This window comes from Diabrotica virgifera, chromosome 3 (assembly GCF_917563875.1).
Source record: "Diabrotica virgifera virgifera chromosome 3, PGI_DIABVI_V3a".
Classification (NCBI taxonomy): domain Eukaryota; kingdom Metazoa; phylum Arthropoda; class Insecta; order Coleoptera; family Chrysomelidae; genus Diabrotica; species Diabrotica virgifera.
In genome coordinates, this window is record NC_065445.1 from 205781668 (window position 1) to 205805956 (window position 24289).

General features: G+C 31.9%; 1 protein-coding gene across 1 annotated transcript in view; it reads left to right on the plus strand.

Moving 5' to 3' along the window:
- Nucleotides 1-24289, plus strand: part of LOC126882332 (cytochrome P450 4C1-like) — a 271597-nt gene that overhangs the window by 42836 nt on the left and 204472 nt on the right. Inside the window, exons 4-6 of the mRNA XM_050647208.1 lie at nucleotides 10296-10481; nucleotides 10545-10611; nucleotides 11067-11193. Of these exons, the coding sequence (XP_050503165.1) occupies nucleotides 10296-10481; nucleotides 10545-10611; nucleotides 11067-11193 (380 nt within the window). The remainder of the gene's footprint in view (nucleotides 1-10295; nucleotides 10482-10544; nucleotides 10612-11066; nucleotides 11194-24289) is intronic.

Here is a 24289-nt window from a genome sequence, read left to right on the forward strand (position 1 = left end):
GCATTTTATCCTAACATTTCAATGGAAAAAACAATGTTTTAATGGAAGGGACTCAAAATGTGAATATTAGGCATTATAACAAGTTTTTTTATTTAAAACAAGTTTTTGATCAAATTTTAGTGTAGAAAACGTTAAAATACTGTTTTTTACATGTTCCTCCATTCCCAAAATATAAGTTCTTCAACTTGGCTGAAAATTTACCCACACGTAGCCAAAACACAGGACTTTAAGTAGTAGTTCGAAGAATTTATATAGTTTTACATACAAGAAAAGTTACATGCAATAATATCAGAGTCAAAATTATATATAGTCCAGTCGGCTTAGCATTTGATCTTCCATGCCGAGCTACCAAGCAAGATTCTATTTTTCTAATCTTTAAGGGGTCAATAGTAGTGATTTAAAATGGCGAATGAATTCCGCCATTACGTTAGCCTATATCTTGATTTTAAAGGAGAACCGTTTTTACTCAATATCTCCGCTATTTTTAACTTTTTGACAAAAAGAGTAAGGACTGAAATTGTTGAAAATATGATTTCCAATAATTTCTTTTAATATATATTTTTGTGCCGTCAAAAATTTAATCAAAAACTTGTTTTTAATTAAAATAACTTGTTATAATGCGTTATAATGAATTTTTGAGTCCCTACTATTAAAACATTATTTTTTCTATTGATATTTTACGATAAAAAATGCAAATTTGTTTAAATAAATACCAAATCACTGTAAAATCGCTTAAAATGGGATTTTGAGAGAAAAAAAAAGAAGATTTAAGTAGAAGCTATACACTAAGTTTCAGACAAATCTGAGATCCAAAAGTTTTGTCTGATTGATTTGACCTGAAATATACCAGGTTTATAATCTAATATAATATATTGTATTTAATAAAAAGTTTCACTTAAAAAAACTAACCAGTAACCAGAGTAGTACATTCAAGATATAAAGAACTTAGGAATTACTAAACGGGAGTCTTACAACTTGTAATATGAAGAAATATATCTATAAATAATGTAATCTTTCATGCTCCGTTTAAATTTTTCAAAAATATTTATTAGTTTTCTCAGGATTCGAAAAAAATAAATACATTCAAAACACATTGAATATTTTGACAGGGGACATGTTACGCCTATGCCCTTAATGGTTGCAAAAAAATACTATTTGGTTTATCAATTGACAATTTATTCAAAATAATCTTTTGGAGTTTTTATGACTGTCTTTTATTAACAGAGGCATTTATCTCATCGAAAACAATATCTGGTACCAACCTGCAATTCCCTGGAAAACATTACCTAAAAAGTATTTCTAAAATTCAAAAGTGACCATAGGGATATTGGTTTTATATTTTTTTCGGATACAGGCTACAAATAATGTTATGTTTGGGTTTAAATTTTAAATAAATTAATGTAGATACATTAAGTTTTCTTAATTATCCTAAATAGCGGGTTTATTGGGTTTTATTTGTCTGTCTGTGGTTTAAATATCGTATCAGCTAATACGTTCCTATGTTTAAAAAAAATTGTTGGACCTTCTTGGGGGGGGGGGTTTCTCTATCCCCCCGTAGATATCCGCCTACTCCGCAAATTAGTTTGTAGTTCATATTTAGACGTCTATGTTGGATATTTTTATGAGAAATAATCTGTAGTCGAAGCAGTATTAATAATTAAGAAAAATAAATATACTGATTTATTTGATGTTGCGGCAGGTGATTTCAAAACAGTGAAAATTGTGCATAATACGTAAAAATAAAGAACAGCGTTTTAAAATGACAAATAGTGAACTAATTCTTTAAAACGAAATTGAAAAGTCGCAAAAATGCATTAAAAATGCTATTAAAAATATTATATTTTGTTGTTCCTTCATAAATTTTTGTTAAAGTAGACTAAATTACACTTGTTATGATAAAAAACCTGTCAACGGATTGTTTGTTTTAATCTAGTAATAACACTTAAATAAAAATATAAAACAGTGATATCGATAAAACGAAACTTGCAATTGCAAGCAATTCTAAGCATACAGCAATCATTTTTAAGAAATTTATTACCCTGTTTTGACTATAATCGTTTCCTATATTAAGTTACTTTTATATGGAACTCATTGTATTATTAAATTGCTTATCTTAATTGGCAACTAATATGTCTATTTCAACAAAAAAAGTATATATCTACGAAATAAATTATTTTTCAAACGTCTTCAAACTAGTTTGACAAACAGTTTGAATTTTCAAACCTGTATGATCGACCAGTTTGACTTGACTTGAATAATTATTTGTCGGAAGGATTGACTTGAAATTAAGTCAAACTCAAGTCAGGTTCAAACATTCAAGTCAAACTTGTGCAACTCTAACAATAATATGAACACTTATTAGGGTCTTTTTAATATACCTTTTACAAAGGATCCTGTATTTTTTTAACATTAAAACATATAAATATGGTAAGTAGCCATATTATACAACTAATCCGTTAAGCAGAATATATGGTTTTCATTTCATCGACCGCATCCACGACACCTTTTATTACATTAAAAAAGGATATTTTTTCAGGTTTTAAGTGGAAAAATAAAATTAATTTTTATACACACTTGGTGGCGCCGGCGTTCGCGCGATGAGAGAATGTCTCATATGAAGCGCACTGACTCAACAATTTGGTGATACTAAGTCAACTAAGTCACAATCTGAGCGGGCGAGTCTATCAGATTGCCGAGGGAGGATAGTTAGGAGACTAGAAGGAACGACAGCGAGTATAATTTCGCAGAAAAAAAGTTGTGCGCAATTTTCTGAAACCGTGAGAGAAAATCTCATATAGCGAACACTGCCGGGTTAAAGCAAATTTTGATATTAAAAAATTAACTAAATAGTACTGTAACAGGATTAAAAATTTGTTAAACAAACACAAAAACTTTTTCGTTTCGAAAAAAATATAGTTGGAATTGTTTTAAGTGAAGATTTAAATAATTATAATGAAAATATTGATTTTGAGAATGATGATATATGTACCGATGAAAATAATGATGACAATGAATTTTTGTTAGTAAAATTTATATGTATAAATGATTAACAAAGAATAAAAAGTTTTCCTGTATTCACATATTATGTTATAACTGCCTATAAAATTACATGTAAAATACAGGGTGTAAAAAAAATACAGGTCATAAATTTAATAACATATTCTAGGACCAAAAATAGTTCGATGGAACCTAACTTACCTTAGTACAAATGTGCACATAAAAAAAGTTACAGCAATTTGAACTTACAAAATGAAAACCGATTTTTTCCAATATATCGAAAACTATTGGAGATCTTTTATTGAAAATAGACATGTGGCATTCTTATGATAGTAGTATCGTAAGAAATAATTATAGTGAAATTTGGACACCTCATAAACATTTTATGGCGGTTTTGTTCCTTTAAACCCCCCCCCCCCCCATACTTTTGTGTACGATCCAATTTAATAATTATTGTAGTACCGTTAGTTAAACACAATATTTTAAAAACTTTTTTGCCTCCCAGTACTTTTTCCAAAAGTCAGTTTTTATCTAGATATTTTGAATATTTGTCAAATCCACCACATATTTGAATATGGCATAAGTACGATTATGGAGACTTTGTAATAATATGAAAATTTATTTATGATTTACATTTTTAGGTATATTTTAAACCTTATTAAAAAAGAAACCACATCTCGATAAAAGGCGCCTTATCGAAAAAATACAAAGAGGCAAAAAAGTTTTAAAATCACTGTGTTTAACTAATGGTACCGCAGTAATAGTTTAATTGGAACATACACAAATATTTGGGGGGTCTAAAGGAACAAAACCCCCATAAAATTTTTATGCCAACATATTAAAAAAGAAGCCGCAACTCGATAAAAACTGCCTTATCGAAAAAATACTAAGAGGCAAAAAAGTTTTAGAATTATTGAATTTAACTAATGGTAACACAATAATAATTTAATTAATTTAATTGAAACGTGCACAATAGTTTCGGGGGGTTTAAGGGAACAAAACCCCCATAAAATTTTTATGGGGTGCACAAATTTCACTATAATTCTTATTTAAGATGTTCCTGCCATAAGAATGCCACATGTCCATTGTCAATAAAAAATCTCTAATAGTTTTCGATATATTTGAAAAAATCGATTTTCATTTTGTAATTCAAAGGGCTGTAATCTTTTTTATGTGCATATTTGTACTAAGGTAAGTTAGGTTCATTCGAACTATTTTTGGTCTCAGAATATGTGATTTAATTTATGACCTGTATTTTCGTTACACCCTGTATATTATGGTACCAAGAAAAAAGTTTTTGTTTCTTTAACAAAATTTTAATGTTAATTTATTACTATTTTGTTAAACTTTTAATATAAAAATTTGTTTCATTACTGTTTTGTGGTTATATTTTGTGCCAATTTTAATTGTAATATATGAAAAAGAAAATTTTTTGAAAACAAATTGTTTTATTAAAATGATGGATATTTATTGCAAAATGGGTCATGCAGATAATATTATTTTTATACGTTACCCCAAATTAAAAAAAACATTGACCTTGGCCCATTATTAACGGAGATATTTCAAACTACTCCTCCACTAACCTCTAGGCAAAAAGTTTTCATTATTTAAAATCGCTACGAATATCATCATTTTTCAAAAATATTTTACAAGTTTTACTATATCTATAAATGGCACTGTTACGTAGTAGGCTTGACAGATGTACTCACGCACTTTTAAATGTTACTATTGATAAATAAATAAATTATGAATTTTTAAATTTGGAAATCTATCTCGGAAAAAATCATTCTAGAAAAACTTTTCTCTTTTGTAAATGTGCGAAAAATTACCAGGAACACGAATATCGAAATAGCTTTTCAAAAGTTTAACCCCGGCGATGTTATTAAAAAATCGGGTTTTAAACAAATTCCAACAATTTTCAAACGCCGTTTTGGAGGGGAGTTTAATTTAAATTTTGATTTATCAATGCATTTAACGAGAATATGCATCAAATCAAAAAAAGAAGATTTAAAAAAATTGTTTACTCTATCGGCTACAACCACGTTTTTTTTTGCAATTGAAAAAGTGGTAATATTTAATAAACAAATTAGATATTTCATACATTACTAAATATTCAACCATTTTTTTTTGCTTTATAATGCTACCACAACGAAACTTTTTCTGCACAACAAAATATTTTATATTGCTTAATTATATAGTCCTGTCGCCGGGGGGGGGGGGAGGGGGTACAACGGCCTCCTTAATTCAGATGGACTTACCAAAGTTTTTTTTATGTATTTTGACTCGTAGAACACGAATTTTTTGGGTAACAGTTGATCTGGATGTCGATAAGATTGTTATAAACAAAGAACTTGAGGAATTACATAACAGCCATTTTTCGCAAAACAAAACATTTTTTTGTATTTTTGGGTGATCCTCAGCAAAAAATGGTCCCGCAAGTTTTTTCGTAGGATGCATAGTTTTCGAGATAAACGCGGTTGATCTTTCAAAAAATCGAAAAGTGCAATTTTTGAACCCGAATAACTTTTGACTAAAAAATAAAATAGCAATTCTGCTTACTGCATTTGAAAGTTCAAGTCAAATTCTATCGGTTTTGATTATTTGTATTGCGAAAAATTAAGTTTTTATTTGTTAAACAAAGCCATAAACACATAGTGTTTCCCTTGCCCAATAAATGCGTTTTAATGTACGTAATATACTTAGAAATCGTCTGGATTCGCGCCTACTCATTAGATTTCAAATGAGAAATGCATTGAAAATATAATTCAATCACTATGTGTTTAACATATTTAAGCTAAACATAAGCTTTTGTTTAACAATAAAAAAATTAATTTTTAGTAATGAAAATAATCAAAACCGATAGAATTTGACTTGAACTTTCAAATGCGGTAAGCATAAATTGCTATTTTATTTTTCAATCAAAAGTTATTCGTGTTAAAAAATTGCAATTTTTCGATTTTTTGAAAGTTCAACCGCGTTAATGTTGAAAGCTATTCATCCTACGAAAAAACTTGTAAAAACATTTTTTGCTTAGAATGACCCAAAAAGTACAAAAAAATGTTTTGTTTTGCGAAAAATCGCTGTTGTGTGATTCCTCAAGTTCTTTGTTTATAACAATCTTATCGACATCCGGATTGACTGTTACCCAAAAAATTCGTGTTCTACGGGTCAAAATACATAAAAAAACTTCCATCTGATTTAAGGAGGCCGTTGTACCCCCACTGGCGACAGGACTAATAAAGCAAATGAAATTTTTTTGCAAATTTGTTAATCAATTTTGATTTACAATTATTATTTAAATAAATTAAGGGCCAAATTTAATTTAGTAAGCCTTGTATACAAGGTTTTATTTTTCAGCTTTGTAGAAAAAAACCGTAAATAGGTTCATAAAAGCTTGAATTACCGCAGCAGTTAAAAAAGTAAATTTTGTGCAAAAATTACCAATTTCTAATTATTTAAACAATGATTCCCTTATATGAATCATATAATTCCTTGAAAATATCTTTTGTTTTGACCTAAACTTTGATAAATAGCTAGTTTCCTAACAAGTGCGGAAAGTCATACTTTTCCGCACGCGATAGCAGTTTGCCGAACGACGCGAAGCGAAGTTTGGCAAGCCGTCGAGTGCGGAAAAGAGACTTTACTCAAGAGTTAGGAACAATATATTTTCTACGAGCGTTTAAAAAATGAACAAATCTTAAACAATTAATTGAATTAATAAGAAAATACATACACAAATTAATTCTTGGACCAGGTTGTCAAAACCAAACTTTCAATATTTAGTATGACGACGATCTTGGTTTCCATGACGACGATTACAAACCACTGATATTGTCTACTGATTTGACTTTCGAATATTATGTCAAAATAATTTTATTTCATCGAATTGTCAGTAGTAATTGCAAAAGAGCTCTAAAATTCTATATTAATTTTAGAGATCGAGTGCAATTTGTTGCGATTATTTCATAAATAAAACTGTTCAAAACCAAAATTTGATTTTAATTTATTTATGTAAGTACAAATTAGTACAAATAAACACACAGTTGTTATAAATATTTTACTGTTGAAAGTCATCACTTTTATAATTTTTAAAATATTAATTGTCATTAATGTCACTGAATGTATTTTTTCATAGCAACGAAGGGCATCTGACGTAATATACTTGACGACGGGAAATTATCAAAAATTATCGGGTATAATATCACAAGAGAGTGAGAATAAATTGAAAATAATGCGACAGTTTTTCGAAAATTTGTTGTCTGGCAATAAACACGAGAGGCCACAGGGCTCGAGTGGCTATTGCCCAATGACAACAAATTTGAGTAAAAATGAAGCATTATTTTCTTATTTATTCTTACTGTCGTGTGATATTCGTAAGATTATTTTTTAATAAGTATATTATGGATATTTTATTAAATGTGACAGTTGTCGACACTAGACACTCTAGCAATATCATCGGCGCACACAGTTTAAGGGGAGCAGAAAGTGACTCTGACCACTTCCTGGTCAGAATAAAAATGAGAACAAGGCTAAACACGAGACATCCAAAGCAACGCCAACAAGGAAACAGATGGGACATTTCAAGGCTCGATCTACCTGATAATGAACGCCAATATCAGTCACTGATCCAAAATAAATTGCACACTGGAAGAAGAAGAAACATAACACCAGAATTTACCATAGACCAGAAATTGCAAAATATAACAAACGCCATAGAAAGCGCCGCAGCGGAAACTATAGGGAAACGAAAGAATAACAAGAAGAAAAACCAGTGGTTTGACCAGGAGTGCGAACAAAGCTTACAGAAGAAAGCAATCAAGAGGCTGGAGTTACTAACGCGACCTACAGAAGAGAACAGGGAAGACTACAACAGAGTAAGGACTCAAACGAGAAGACTTTTGAGAAGAAAAAAGAAACAGTACCTAGCAGCACGAATACAGCAACTCGAGGAGAAACATAGAACCGGTCAGTCTAGACAGTTTTATAGGGACATAAAAACAATGACGGGCAACACGATCAACAGCCCAAGATTTATAAAAGACGATGCAGGACAATTGCTCACAGACGACGAAGAGATAAGCCGCCAATGGAGAAAGTATTTTGAGCAACTCTTAAATACAGAAAACCCCACAACGACAGGGCAACAAAGACAGTACCAGTTAGCCGAACCTGAAATACCAGGGCCCACACTAGCTGAAGTAAAGTCCGCAATTTCGTCCCTAAAAAAATATAAAGCCCCAGGCCCAGACGGCATACAGGCGGAACTACTAAAAAAAGGGGGAGACAAACTACATCTTGAGATATATAATCTTATAAGAGAAGTCTGGGAAAGAGAAGAAATACCGAAATACTGGCATGAAAGCCATATTTTATAATACCTATTCACAAGAAGGGAGACAAACAAATATGTCGGAACTATAGAGGAATATCGTTAATTAATACAACATACAAGATTATATCCATAATACTGTTTAGAAGACTAACTCCATACGCAGAGGAAACAATAGGCGACTACCAAAACGGATTCAGACCGGGAAGGTCGACTATAGACCAGATCTTCGTCCTACGCCAGGTGTTGGAAAAAAACTGGGAATTCAACCGCGATGTACACCAAATCTTCGTGGACTTCAAACAAGCTTACGATTCTGTTAACAGAGAAGCATTGTAGGAGACTATGGTAGAAATGGGAGTACCTGGAAAACTGGTACGATTAGCAAAGGTGAGCACGGAGAGCGCTTCCGCACGAATCAGAATTGGCAGAAACACGTCGGAGGAATTCCTCATTGACACCGGACTTAGACTAGGGGATCCTCTCGCCCCCCAGCTGTTTAACTTCGCACTGGAACATGCAGTAAGGAAAGCTCAGCCACAACTGACAAACGGATTTGCCACCCAAGGATCAAAAATACTATTAGCCTTTGCGGATGACGTGGACACAATTGCACAATCCACCAGAGATGCAAAAGAAGTTTTCACCCTATTCGAGAACGGAGCCAAGGAAGTTGGTCTTAAGGTCAACGAGGACAAGACCAAGTACATGGTGGTTACGAAGAACCCAAGACCAAGGGTTAGACAAAGCGTAACAATTAATGAATACAATTTTGAAGTCGTCAAAGAATTTAAGTACCTGGGAGCGATCATAACATATGAAAATAACTATGAAAAGGACGTGGCAGCCAGGATTATTGCAGGAAACGGGGCATATTACTCATTAAGGACCCTACTTAAATCAAAAATACTCTCAAGACCAGCAAAAATAAGAGTATATAAGACAATAATTCGTCCCACAATAACGTATGGAAGCGAAACATGGACTCTGAATCAGCGGGAAACAACAAAATTACTGGTACTTGAAAGAAAGATACTGCAGACTATCTATGGGCCTTGCAGAGAAGAGACAACAGGAGAATGGAGAAGAAGACACACTGATGAACTCCAGACAATATATGGAGATGAAAACATAGTACGCTACATTAAATCAAACAGAATACGATGGGCGGGTCACGTACTAAGATCAAGTGACGAAAGACTTCTAAACGCCACATTCTGGGAAAGGCCCGATGGAAAAAGGTCAGTTGGTCGCCCAAGAAATAGATGGAAGGACGCAGTAGCCAGCGATCTACGCAAAATGGGAGTACAGCAATGGGAAATAGCTGCTCAGGACCGACAACAATGGAGGGAAATAGTAAACGCGGCCAAGACTCACATAGAGTTGTAGAGCCAAATGATGATGAATGATGATGACAGTTGTCAAAACTAGGAAACTGGTATCCATTAAACAGAAACAATCTACTTAAAAAAATTCTATCGGTAATTTTCTACAGTATATAATTCTCAGTATAATTTTAATCTGATTGGACAGAATTAAACACGTGATCAAATATCTTACTATACGATTGGAAGTTAAAATCATTAAAAAATAATCAGTATAATTTAGATTTCTGTAGCTTTCTGTTGGGCAGAATCTCATATGAATGAAATAATCGCGTTAATTTCATTAAAGGATTCACACAATAAGATACATTTGAAATAAATTAGTAAATAATATCTTAATATTAGTTTATTGCATGTAATATAATTATTTTAAGTCAGTATTTAAATATTTAAATTCAGTGCGGAAAATTAATGCGGAAAATAAAACTTTCCAAACTAAAACGCGTGCAGAAAAGTAAACTTATTTGCACGCTCGTGGAAAAAAAATTTATTCCAATCTGTACGGAATTACATTTTGATTTACATGTATTGTAACTTTATTTGATCGGGCTAAAATAAAATGTTTAAAAAACAATTTTTTTTAGCTGAAAAATGGAGAAAGCATCGAAAAAATATAATTCCATCTTTTAATCAAAAAATTCTCGAAGCCTATCAGGATATATTTTGGAATAAAGCACAACTATTAACGAAAGTGCTTCAAAAAGAGGTGGGAAATAAAAATTTGCGCTTGTTTAAATTGTTGTCTCACTGCACAATGGATATAACATGTGGTAAATTTTAAAAACATGATATTTTCTGTACTACTCTTATAATATGTTTTATTTATCTTTCAGCTACCACGCTTGGATTAAATATAAATATACAAAATTCAGAAGTGGAATTTATCACAGCTTTAGACAAGTAAGTTTTACATCAGACTTCCGGTTTTAGATTTGCAATCGGAAGTACTGTTTTAAAGTTACCGAAATAATATAAGCTATATATTATTCGGCGTGCCTCAGCATGACAAGAAAAATGTATACTTTTGGATTTTATATAATTTCCGGTTAAGAAGTTCTAACCGGAAGTTCCATATTATAGTCGCAAAAACAGTACATGTGACATGTCGACCAAGGAGTATTGAAAAGTCGAGTTTGACTATTTAGTCCCGGTTTTAAATTCATTTCCGTTTAACAATTATGACCGAAAAGTTAGTAAAAATTACTCAAAATTAGTGGAATCATATATCAGTTGACGCAAAGTTACACGAAGAGTTTAAATATAGATTTCCGTTTCTACGTTCGATCACTTTAGGTTAAAACCTAGGACTTACGAAGTCCAATTATTTGTTATTATTTGTTTTTGTTTATTTATAGAGTAATGGAAATAATTAGTGTAAGAACCTTCCATATCTGGCATCAATTGAAATTTACTTGGAGATTGTATCCAATGAGTAGAGAGTATGATAAAGCGTTTAAAATATGTAAAGAGTTCTCATCTTCTGTAAGTAATTTTTGTAAAAATATGTAAAGAGTTCTCATCTTTTGTACAGTTTATTCCAAACCCCCATTTCAGTGCGTCATAGTTTGCTGAATTCGCTTTAAGGCTATGGGTACATAATTCGCAAATATTTTACGGTTATCCCTACTTTTTCTGTCTTTACATAGCAAATTACGTGTAGTAAAATTCTCACTTGTATGGAAACTGCAGATGTAAACATTAGGTTGACAGTGACGTTGTCATTAGAAAGGTAGAGATGGCTATTTCGGTTTCGTTCAGTTTTTGAATGTTCTTGGATAACCTTTACTTGTATAAATGATAGAATTATTTTTTCACTAATTATGTATTCAGTGGTTACCATTATTTATATACTATACAAATAGTCGAAAAAGAAAAAAAGTTATTTTAATAATGTACTGTTACCATGGAAAGCTTAGAGAAGGTTTGAACATGTGAAGAACTGCGTTTTATAAATGTAGTATTACTCAATTAATTTATAAAGACTTTATTTATTTCTTTATTTGCGTAAATTAAAATATGGGACGTTGTTACAAAAAATGTGTTACTGAAAAGCGAAGAAATAGAAATAGAAATAGGCGAAGAACAGAAAAATGCACAATTGTTATTTGTTAATCTTCTTCACAATTATTAAATTTTATTTAATAAAAGAATGACCCCAAAAATTAAGAATCTTCTTCTTATTTTGTAAATTTTTCTATGACCAACATTAATAAATGCTGCCATATTGTAACAAAAAAATACCTACGCCGAAGACGTCCACCCACCAACTTCACTTAACGGAAGCAAAATACTACTAAACAGGCACATACTTCAAAAGCGTAGTACATTCTTCTATGTAGGCTGGTAAATAGTAGCAAATACTACGGAGAGAAGCAAATACTTTTTAAGTGTAGTGAAATCTTCAAAAATGTAGAACGTACTTGAAACATTAGCATTTACCACATTTTATGCCACCATGGGCACTTTACTTTATAGCTAAACTCGTACCTATTTACAGTTACTATCGGAACAAACTCTTATAAAATAATACTTTTATTTGAACTTTAATGACTTGAAATACTTGGATTTTTCATAAATAATATATAAACAATAAATAATTTTTATTAATTGTACGCCTTAAATCAATTATTCTTTTTCAAATACACTATCAATACTATTTAATAAACAACTCTTTGATTGATTTTATTATCATCGTAAAAACGTTAAAAAGCAGAAGCAGAATGAACTGCCATATCAAAATAGCGGGTCGGACACATCTCTACTTGTCACTGTCTTGAGTCTTGTCATAACATTATATTCGAATGAGTGCCTTGTATGACAAAGATAGCGAATGTTTGATTTCCACGGACATGGTGTCCATTTTTTTCGAATCCTGTAAAAACTAATATATATTTTTAAAAAATTTAAACACAAAATGAAAGACTAAATTATTATCGAGGGTCGAAAGTCCCTTAGAATATATAAGAAGTTTCTTTCGAATGAGATCTTTGAAATTAAAAATCACACTACATTTTCTCTTAGATTTTCACCCCTGTAACTTATTAAAATAAACATTACAGAAGTTCTCAGGGACTTTCTACCCTCGCTAATAACGTAATCTGTCATTCTGCGTTTACATTTTTCAAAAATACTTATTAGTTTTCTCAGGATTAAAAAAAATGAATCCCCATTTGAATAGCATTGCAGTCGAAAATACGTACCGATCCTCTTAACGCATTAAGCTCGAAGTGACAGAAAAAAACGTTCATTTATTATACAACCGTTATTATTATACCGTGATTATTATAATATGTGCATGGATATACAGGGTGATTGATTAGTAGGGTAAAGCTCAATAGCTGCGCTATAGTAATAGATAGCACTAAAAGTTAATAACAAAAATTTTAGCCACCTTTGAGCTTAACATTACAAAAATTAGTTAAAATGTTACAGGGTGTTCAATAACACAGTGGCAGACCAAAATTATGTTTTTTTTTTAATGAAACACCCTATATTTTATTTTAAATTCGAAATCCTCTTAACTTCTCCATCACAAAAATATAAAGGTTTGTTATGTTATACAGGGTATTTACAAAGTTATAACCAATTTTATATAAAAATCGTGACAAGTTCAACTCCCTGTATAAATAAAAATAAGCAAAACAACAATGGTTTATTCATGCCATATTTTTTAACGTATTGTCCAAATTTTCAAGAATGGTCGATATTGCTAATTTCCTCTATATCAAATACAGGGTGAGTCAAAACGCAATTATATTATTTTCTCATAATTTTAAATGGAACACCCTGTATTTTGGTCACTATTGAAAAGTACCATTACCGTACTTTAATTTTTAGATAACATTCCCTATGTCTAAATTTATTAGTTTTCGAGATATTTTCATTTTTCAATGGACCAGTAGCGTTGACACTCAAATCACCAGAATTTAATAAACTGAACTGATTTTTTTTGGGTTACGTTAATAATGAAGTTTATAAAATACCTCCAACAACAAGGGATGAGATGAAAAATAGAATACAAAGTGTATTTCGATGTATTAATTTACAAATGCTCCGTAGAGTAAGTAGCTCATTCAATGATCGTTTTTAGGCGTACATAAATGTGTTAAGAGATACTAGAGAATACTGTTTTCCGCAAATCGCCAGGAAATTTTGACATTCCTGTCAAAATTTCTTGAAGAAAAAGTCAGGACTTCCTTACTGTAAGGAAATGTCATTTCCTTACTGTAAGGAAATGATATTTCCGTACAGTTGTTAGTGTTCTACATAAATGATAGAAAACACATTGCTTATAAGGAATTAATTTATATTTTGAAAACATCAAGTCATTGCTGAATACATTTTTATAATATAATAAAATTATCGCGTTTTTTTTAAATCAATCAATATCTGTCGAATTTTAAACGATTTGCGGAAAAATAGTATGTTTACCTCGTAGGAAAAGCCACATTCCTGGACTCTGTGTTGCTAAGTCTCGGCTTGCGCCTCGACTTAGCAATCTTCACAGTCGTCCAGGAATGTTAAGCTTTTCCTACCCGGTAAACAATGTACTATTGTTATCAAAATAAAAAAAATCAACAGCAACTATTTCCCATGATCTTTTTGCAATTTCTTTGGGTATTAACATTCCTTTCGTATTGTAATTTTGATAAGTTAAACAAGCTGGACAATTATTTATCAGATCTGTTATTTCTTTATTAATAAATGGCCAGAATACATGGTCTCTTGCTCTTAAAATAGTTTTTTCAATTCCTAAATGGTTGTAATGTAACCTGTCCAACATCTCCCTACGCATACTTTTGGGAATTATAATTTGTTCTCTAAACAGTACCCCTTTCATTTCTGATATTTGGTCTCTAAAATTCCAATAAGGTTTTATCATTTCATGATGTTTATGCTTTTCTAATGGCCATCCTGATTTAACCACTTTTGACAACTCTCTTAATTCCAAATCCTGTTCTGATTCAATACGTACTTTTTCAAATTTATTTGGACTTATCTCATAGTAATCGATTAAATCTACTAGTGAATGCATGTCTTGCTCTACAATTTCAAAATTATTATCATCACCACCTGAGCAAGATAAGGCATCAGCCAAGTATAACTGTGATCCTGGCTTATATTTGACAGTAAAATCATAATTTTGTAAATTAATCCTTAATCTTTGTAACCTGAGAGGGCATTGATTGAGTGGCTTTTTAAATATGGCCTCCAAAGGTAGATGATCATTCTCCACAATAAACTCTTTACCATACAAATATTGATGAAAACGCTGACACCCAAGAACGATTGCCAAACATTCCTTTTCAATCTGTGCATAATTTTGTTGAGTTGGTGTGAGAGATTTTGATGCATATGCTACTGGACCTCCATTTTGTAAAAGGACTGCTCCTAAAGCGTCCTTTGAACTGTCCACTGACAATACAATTGGTTTATTTCTGTTATAGTACTGTAACACTAGAGTATGTACATACTAATAATTCTTTTAATGTTTCAAAATTCTGTTGATGAACTTCCAGCCAATCAAAATGAACATTCTTTTTCATCAACTTTCTAAGATTACCTGTTAAACTTGACAGATTTGGAATAAATTTTCCTACGTAAGTTAGCACTCCCAGAAAACGACTAAGCTCTTTGACATTTTTTGGTGTAGGCATTTGCTTAATCGCTTCAACTTTACTATCATCAATTATTGCTATACCATGTTTAGACAACACATGACCAACATACTTTACTTCAGTTACATGAAACTTACATTTATTTTTATTAAACTTTACCCCTTTTTTCTTTGCTCTTGTTAAAACTTGTCTTAAAATTCTGTCATGTTTTTGCCTAGACCTGGCATAGACTATAATATCATCAATATAAATTTTAATTCCATCTATGCCCTCAAATATCTCACTAAACGTTCTATAAAATACTTCTGGGGCCACTTTTACCCCATAAGGAAGTCTTAAAAATCTATATCTTCTATAAGGTGTTCCAAAAGTCGTTAAAAATGAAGCATTTTCTGTTAAAACTATAGACCAGAGCCCTTTATTCACATCTAAAATTGAAAAACACTCAGACCCCGCCAGATCACTTGTTATCTCCTCAAATGTTGGTAACTCAAACTGGGCCCTCATTAAAGCATTATTTAAATTTTGTGGATCTAAACAAATTCTAATTCCATTAGCCTTTTTCACCAAAACTATAGGATTCACAAACTCTGTTGGGTCAGTAACTTTTACAATAATATTCTGATTGATCATTTTATCTAACTCACTCTTAATTTGCTCCATTAGTCTAAATGGTACCTTTCTGCAAGGTACTATAGATGGTGTATAATTAACCCTTAACTTAAATTCACAAGGAACATCATTTATTTTCCCAATCCCTGTAAATAACTCACCGTACACATCCAAAATCCCTGCAGTAGTTATTTCATTTATGTTACACCTCTGAATTAAATTTAAAACTTGAATACTCTTAATACCTAATATTGGAGCTGATTTATTATTGGTTTTTACAATTACAAAATTCAGAACATAGGTTTTATTATTATTTTCAACTTCTAGGTCACAAGAGCCCACCACAACTAACTTTTGACCACCATAATTACTAATATCAATAGTTACCTTTTTTAGATCAACATGTATGTGTAATAAATTAAAAATATATTCGGTAATTACATTTACCTAAGCCCCTGTATCTAATTTAAATTTCACCATTTTATTACATCCTGTTAGTTTGAAATGATAACGGAGAAAGACTTATTAATCTGTGTGAAAGTAATAGACTCAAAATAACTAATGGATATTACTGTCACAAAAACATACACAAATATACATGGTTTCAACCAACAAGGAATCTTAAGTCTATAATAGATTACGTGATAGTTAAACAAAATTCACAAATACTCATTAGTGATATTAGAGCTATGAGAGGAGCAGTATGCGGATCAGATCATCACATGGTCAGGGCGAAAATTGTTTTCCCATATAGATTAAACGAAAGGGTCTCACCAAGCCAAGACGAACAGCTTTTAGAAAGAATTGAACTTCCTCAATACAATCTGTCCAGTTTAATTCATGAGAGCACCCGTACACTATATAAGACTCGAATGGACTCCAAGCTTGACGAAACACTAACAAATACCAAATACATATATGAGAACATAATATCAAGTATTCATCAAACAGCACAGGAGGTCTTAGGAATCAAACAAAATAAAATTAGTAACAAGCTTTGGTGGAATGAAGACGTCGAAAAAGCGGTAACAGAAAAGAAAAGATTATACCATAAATGGTTGAGTACAAAAGGTGACGCAGACAAAGACCGATATAATGAAATGAAGAAGAAAACTAGAAAGATAATTATGACCTCCAAAAATGAGACGTGGGACAGAAAATGCAGAGAGATAGAATCCTATATTGGAGGACGACAATGCACTGAGGCGTGGAAGTTTATAAACTCTGTTAAGAAGCCGACTAACGAGAAAGTGATTCTAAATCCCATAAATCCCGAGGATTGGACACATTATTACAAACATCTATTAAATGAGAACAGAGACGAATTTAAAGAAGATATGAATTCATCAAGAATCGAAATTCTGGGAGAGCATATTACCATAGATATCAACAGAGTGCAAAAAGCTATAGCAGGGATGAAGAATGGGAAAGCAAGCGGACCAGAGGGAGTAACTACGGAACTAATAAAGAATGGCTCAGAGAAATTACACAGAATGATCACTGGGATATTTAACGAATACATTAATGGCCATCCAACACCAGATAAATGGAAAACAGCATATATGACTCCAATATATAAAAAAGGTGACAGGAGAAATTGTAAAAACTATAGAGGGATATCGGTCACAAGTTCAATGAGTCGGCTATATGGTCGAATACTACGGGACCTGATAGAGGAAGATTATCAATCGTCTGAAGATGAAGAACAAGGAGGATTTAGAGCAGGTCGTTCATGTACAGATAACATCTTTTGTCTTAAACAAATTATAGAAAAGAAAGTTAACAAATAGAGAGTTACATATGACTTTTGTAGATCTTGAGAAGGCATATGACACAGTCCCGCTAAATAAACTATGGGAAGTCCTGGGCACATCAAACATACATCAAACATTGGTTAGTGCTCTCAAAGATCTATATTACGGCTCAAACTCCCAAATGAAATTCGGAAACTTCTTAGCTGAAAAATTTGCAGTTACTAAGGGTCTCAGACAGGGATGTTGTATCTCTCCGACTTTGTTTAAGATTTATATCTCTGCAGCTCTGAAACAATGGAAAAGGAAAGTCAAAGGAATGGGTATACAATTGAACGATCAGGATTGTATATATACTTTACAGTTTGCAGATGATCAGGTGGTGATCTCAAATGACAAAGATGACATGGAATATATGCTTAGAAAACTAATTGAAGAATACCAGAAATGGGGATTAAATATCAATTTAGAAAAGACAAAATACCTCTCAATTGTCGCTGAAGCAGAACAACTCGATATCGAAGACAATCAAAAAATAAATCCATGTGACGAATATAAATACCTGGGCGTCATCTTCGACCGTAGTGGAAAAGACGAACGAGAAATTGAACATCGAATCATACAAGCCCGAAGAGCTATAGCATGTCTAAACGGAGTTCTATGGAGTAAAGGAATATCAAAGAAAAGAAAATGGAACATATATGAGACAATGATTAAAACTAGCCTACTTTATGGAGCCGAGACATGGAGAATAACCGAGAAATATAAGAAAAAGGTCGAAGCCACGGAAATGGATGCCATCAGAAGATCGATGAGAATATCAAGAGCCGAAAGAATAAGGAATGAAGTAATAAAACAACAAATGGGTGTAGAGGGCACTACAGTTGAGGATATTGAAAGAAAACAGCTCATATGATATGGGCATGTGAGCCGAATGGGGGACGAAAGATTGCCTAAAAAAACTATGATGTGGCAACCCCCAGAGAAGAAAAAACGAGGACGACCACCACAGAGCTGGAATCTGGGAGTTAGGAAAGCGATTAGCACTCGAAATCTAAATGAAGACCTAACTCAGGACAGAATACAGTGGCGTTTGGGAGTCGGACAACGTCGTAAGACGTTATAAAACCGAATATATATTGTTATATTTCTATTTGATATGAAAATTAAATTTTGATAATTATAAACAGAATTCAATTTAATATAAAATATTTTCAATTTTCTCAACCACGGGCATATAAATTTAGAACAACCTGTATACAACAAATTGTTATATGTAATTTTAAGAAGTGATTAGAAGAAGCTTACGAAACTCGGGACAATGCGCCGAGAGTAAACAAAGTGAATGGCGCGTACCATTATCGTTGTTCGCGGAAGGTTCGATCATTAGCCTATGCTAAATAAGACTCAGTTGAAATACATAATAGGTCATTATCGTTGTTCGCGGAAGGTTCGATCATTAGCCTATGCTAAATAAGACTCAGTTGAAGTAGATAATAGGTCATTAAATTTTGTAAATAGTAGAAAGTAATTTTAGAATGGGAATTAACTATTTTTTTTTTGAAATCCATTAAGCATATTTAGAAAGATTAAAAATTGGTTTTGAGGAATACTGCGAATGAGAGTTGGTGGTGGAAGGTTGATTTGTGAATCTGGAAGGGATATTTAGAAAGTAGGGGAATGAATGAAAAAGATAGATCAGAATGTATTGAGCTGTCGAGAAGGGAAGTCCAGTGGTAGACGGTAGTGTACGGAGAGTGAGAAAGCCGGTGTAGTTCCGTGAGTGTGGAGTATTTATCGTGGAACGAGAGGTAGGCCAGGTTGAGAGTAAAAGAACCTCCTTGAGCCAAGAGTGTCCCGGTAGCTGATTGCAGTTTCGAAAAAGGTAGAATACAGCATCACGACAGAAGCAGGAGCGAGAGCTATACGAGCTAGTTTTCAAAGGAGAACATTACTGAAAACCAGGACGAGGTTTTGATCGCAGCCAAGGATAGCAGGAAACGGGTCTTGTGTGAAGACATTCTCAGTTCACCAGAAAAAGGTCAGTCTCATTTGTTTGGACATGAATGTATGGGTTTTTCGTATTAAATACCACATTATAAATTGAAGAACATAATAAATAATATCAGAAAAGCTTCATCAAACTTAAATAGAATTGTTGCTAATAAATCCTAATAGTTAAATGTTAATAAAAACTTTCAATTGGAAACCAAAAGGAAATAAGATTCCCATTTGTAAATGTTATGTCTAAGAAAAATAAGATCTAGCAAATATTAAGCAGTGATTGCCATTTAAATAAAATAAACAATATTTTTATTATAATTGTAACCCATATGTGTGTATTATTTTACTCTTTTCTTTCCTATCCCGATTAGGAACCATTGAGAAATACTTAGAAGCCACGAGAGTAAGTAATTAATTTTATAATTCGCCCTGAGATTGAAAACATATTGATATTTGATCTGGTAAATTAATTAGATTATTATTAATGCATTGATTAAATTAAATGACATATAAGAATATTATCTCATATCAATAATCAAGATCACATCAATATATATATATATATATATATATATATATATATATATATATATATATTGTTATATTTCTATTTGATATGAAAATTAAAATTTGATAATTATAAACAGAATTCAATTTAATATAAAATATTTTCAATTTTCTCAACCACGGGCATATAAATTTAGAACAACCTGTATACAACAAATTGTTATATTTAATTTTAAGAAGTGATTAAATAAGACTCAAGTGAAATCGTTAATAGGTCATTATCGTTGTTCGCGGAAGGATCGATCATTAGCCGATGCTAAATAAGACTAAGTGGAAATAGAGAATAGGTCATTAAAAATTTGTATATAGTAGAAAGTAATTTTAGAATGGGAATTAACTATTTTCTTTGAAATCCATTAAGCATATTTAGAAAGTTTAAAAATTGGTTTTGAGGAATACTGCGAATGAGAGTTGGTGGTGGAAGTTTGATTTGTGAATCTGGAAGGGATATTTAGAAAGTAGGGAAATGAATGAAAAGAGAGATCAGAATGTTTTGAGCTGTCGAGAAGTGAAGTCGAGTAGTAGACGGTAGTGTACGGAGAGTGAGAAAGCCGGTGTAGTTCCGTGAGTGTGGATTATCGATCGTAGAACGAGAGGTAGGCCAGGTTGAGAGTAAAAGAACCTCCTTGAGCCAAGAGTTCCCGGTAGCTGATTGCAGTTTCGAAAAAGGTAGAACACAGCATCACGACAGAAGCAGGAAACGAGAGCTATACGAGCTAGTTTCAGAGGAGAACATTACTGGAAGCCAGGACGAGGTTTTGATTGCAGCCAAGGATAGCAGGAAACGGGTCTTGTGTGAAGACATTCTCAGAGCACCAGAAAAAGGTCAGTCTCATTTGTTTGGACATGAATGTATGGGTTTTTCGTATTAAATACCACATTTAAAATTGAAGAAACATAATCAATAATATCAGAAGAGCTTCATCAAACTTAAATAGAATTGTTGCTAATAAATCATAATAGTTAAATGTTAATAAAAACTTTCAATTGGAAACAAAAAGGAAATAAGATTCCCATGTGTAAATGTTATGTTTAAGAATAATAAGATATAGCAAATATTAAGCAGTGATTGCCATTTAAATAAAATAAACAATATTTTGATTACAATTGTAACCCATATGTGTTATTATTTTACTCTTTTCTTTCCTATCCCGATTAGGAACCATTAAGAAATACTTAGAAGCCACGTATGTAAGTACTTAATTTTATAAAAAGCCCTGAGATTGAAAACACATTGATATGTGATCTGGTAAATTAATTAGATTAGTATTAAAGCATTGATTAAATTAAATGACATATAAAAATATTATCTCATATCAATAATCAAGATCACAATAACTGTCGTCCAACGTGGAGGGCATTGTAAAGTATTTCTAGTGGCAAATTTGAAGGATAGAAAGAGTAAAGCCGGTATTTGAAAATTTATATGCCTGTGGTAAAAAGTGAGATACTTACATTTGATAACATAAAATTTTAGATCTCTTTAGGTACAAATTTTACATAACTGATTTAATATTTTATTTTTACGATATTTACATTTGATATATTTATTGACAATTTATAATATTTGGGTGAGAAAAAGTCGTCTTGGTAACATACTAGTAAAATTTCATATTTGGCGGGGACAGTACTTCTTGAAAACAAATGTCAGTGACAAGAAGCCAAAGCAAGGACAACAAAAAACAAAAAGAACATTCAGACCAAGAAGATATTTTAGACACGACAATCATGGCATCAGAACAGCAAGAATTATCAGGAATAGATAAACTATTACAACTTATGCAACTCCAGTCACAAAAAATGGATGAAGCAAAACGAATAAAAGACAGAATTACATGAAGTAGATAGTAAGTAGGATATAAGACGTAGATTAAAGTAAGGAAATATACAGGGAGTTGGTTTTGCCCTCGAGAAAATTTATTTAAAAATGCAGATAAAATTTATCGAATACAAGGCGGGGATTTGTTATATTTCTATTTGATATGAAAATTAAAATTTGATAATTATAAACAGAATTCAATTTAATATAAAATATTTTCAATTTTCTCAACCACGGGCATATAAATTTAGAACAACCTGTATACAACAAATTGTTATATTTAATTTTAAGAAGTGATTAAATAAGACTCAAGTGAAATCGTTAATAGGTCATTATCGTTGTTCGCGGAAGGATCGATCATTAGCCGATGCTAAATAAGACTAAGTGGAAATAGAGAATAGGTCATTAAAAATTTGTATATAGTAGAAAGTAATTTTAGAATGGGAATTAACTATTTTCTTTGAAATCCATTAAGCATATTTAGAAAGTTTAAAAATTGGTTTTGAGGAATACTGCGAATGAGAGTTGGTGGTGGAAGTTTGATTTGTGAATCTGGAAGGGATATTTAGAAAGTAGGGAAATGAATGAAAAGAGAGATCAGAATGTTTTGAGCTGTCGAGAAGTGAAGTCGAGTAGTAGACGGTAGTGTACGGAGAGTGAGAAAGCCGGTGTAGTTCCGTGAGTGTGGATTATCGATCGTAGAACGAGAGGTAGGCCAGGTTGAGAGTAAAAGAACCTCCTTGAGCCAAGAGTTCCCGGTAGCTGATTGCAGTTTCGAAAAAGGTAGAACACAGCATCACGACAGAAGCAGGAAACGAGAGCTATACGAGCTAGTTTCAGAGGAGAACATTACTGGAAGCCAGGACGAGGTTTTGATTGCAGCCAAGGATAGCAGGAAACGGGTCTTGTGTGAAGACATTCTCAGAGCACCAGAAAAAGGTCAGTCTCATTTGTTTGGACATGAATGTATGGGTTTTTCGTATTAAATACCACATTTAAAATTGAAGAAACATAATCAATAATATCAGAAGAGCTTCATCAAACTTAAATAGAATTGTTGCTAATAAATCATAATAGTTAAATGTTAATAAAAACTTTCAATTGGAAACAAAAAGGAAATAAGATTCCCATGTGTAAATGTTATGTTTAAGAATAATAAGATATAGCAAATATTAAGCAGTGATTGCCATTTAAATAAAATAAACAATATTTTGATTACAATTGTAACCCATATGTGTTATTATTTTACTCTTTTCTTTCCTATCCCGATTAGGAACCATTAAGAAATACTTAGAAGCCACGTATGTAAGTACTTAATTTTATAAAAAGCCCTGAGATTGAAAACACATTGATATGTGATCTGGTAAATTAATTAGATTAGTATTAAAGAATTGATTAAATTAAATGACATATAAAAATATTATCTCATATCAATAATCAAGATCACAATAATATATATATATATATATATATATATATATATATATATATATATATATATATATATATATATATATATATATATATATATGTCTTCATATCAAGGCGAGATCCGTTTGTATCATAAGCTATACAAGATGAGATCCGTTTTGCAAGGCGAGATCCGATTTTGGATCTCACCTTGTATTCACGTGTATATAGTGACATCTCGATGTAACAATGGTTAGGGTACAAGGAAATCGATTTTTGTCTGGACCTCATTTTGCACCCCTTTTGGTGAATTTTATATTGCAGTGGTTCCACTAAATCCGCTGTAGAGGGCAGCGCGCGCGATCCGTTGTGTATATGGTAAATATATATTTTGCAGACAATCCGAGAGCCGGTAAATTTGGAAACATCGCAAATGAATTTCACGGTCAGCTCTCTCACTCGGCTTATGTCTAGCTTGAATAAGAATGTTTACATTATTTAAGGGCTCTGTCCAGAAAGGCGATTGTCAAATATCTCGAGAACTAGACGGCATATCGAAAAAACTTTGGAATGCTTTTTGAATGGTTTTTCAAAATCTATATACTCATGCAATAGCAGGGTTCTTATTCTGCCTGCGAAAGCGGTGGGTGTAGCAACTTTGAATTTTCAACTGAAACACTTTATTTTTAATTAAATAGTTGAAATTTAGAATTAAAAATACACAACTTTTGTTTGAATCGATAATAGCTTCTTTAATCCAGTCGAAAGAGCTTCAAAATCGTCGTTTTGATGACATT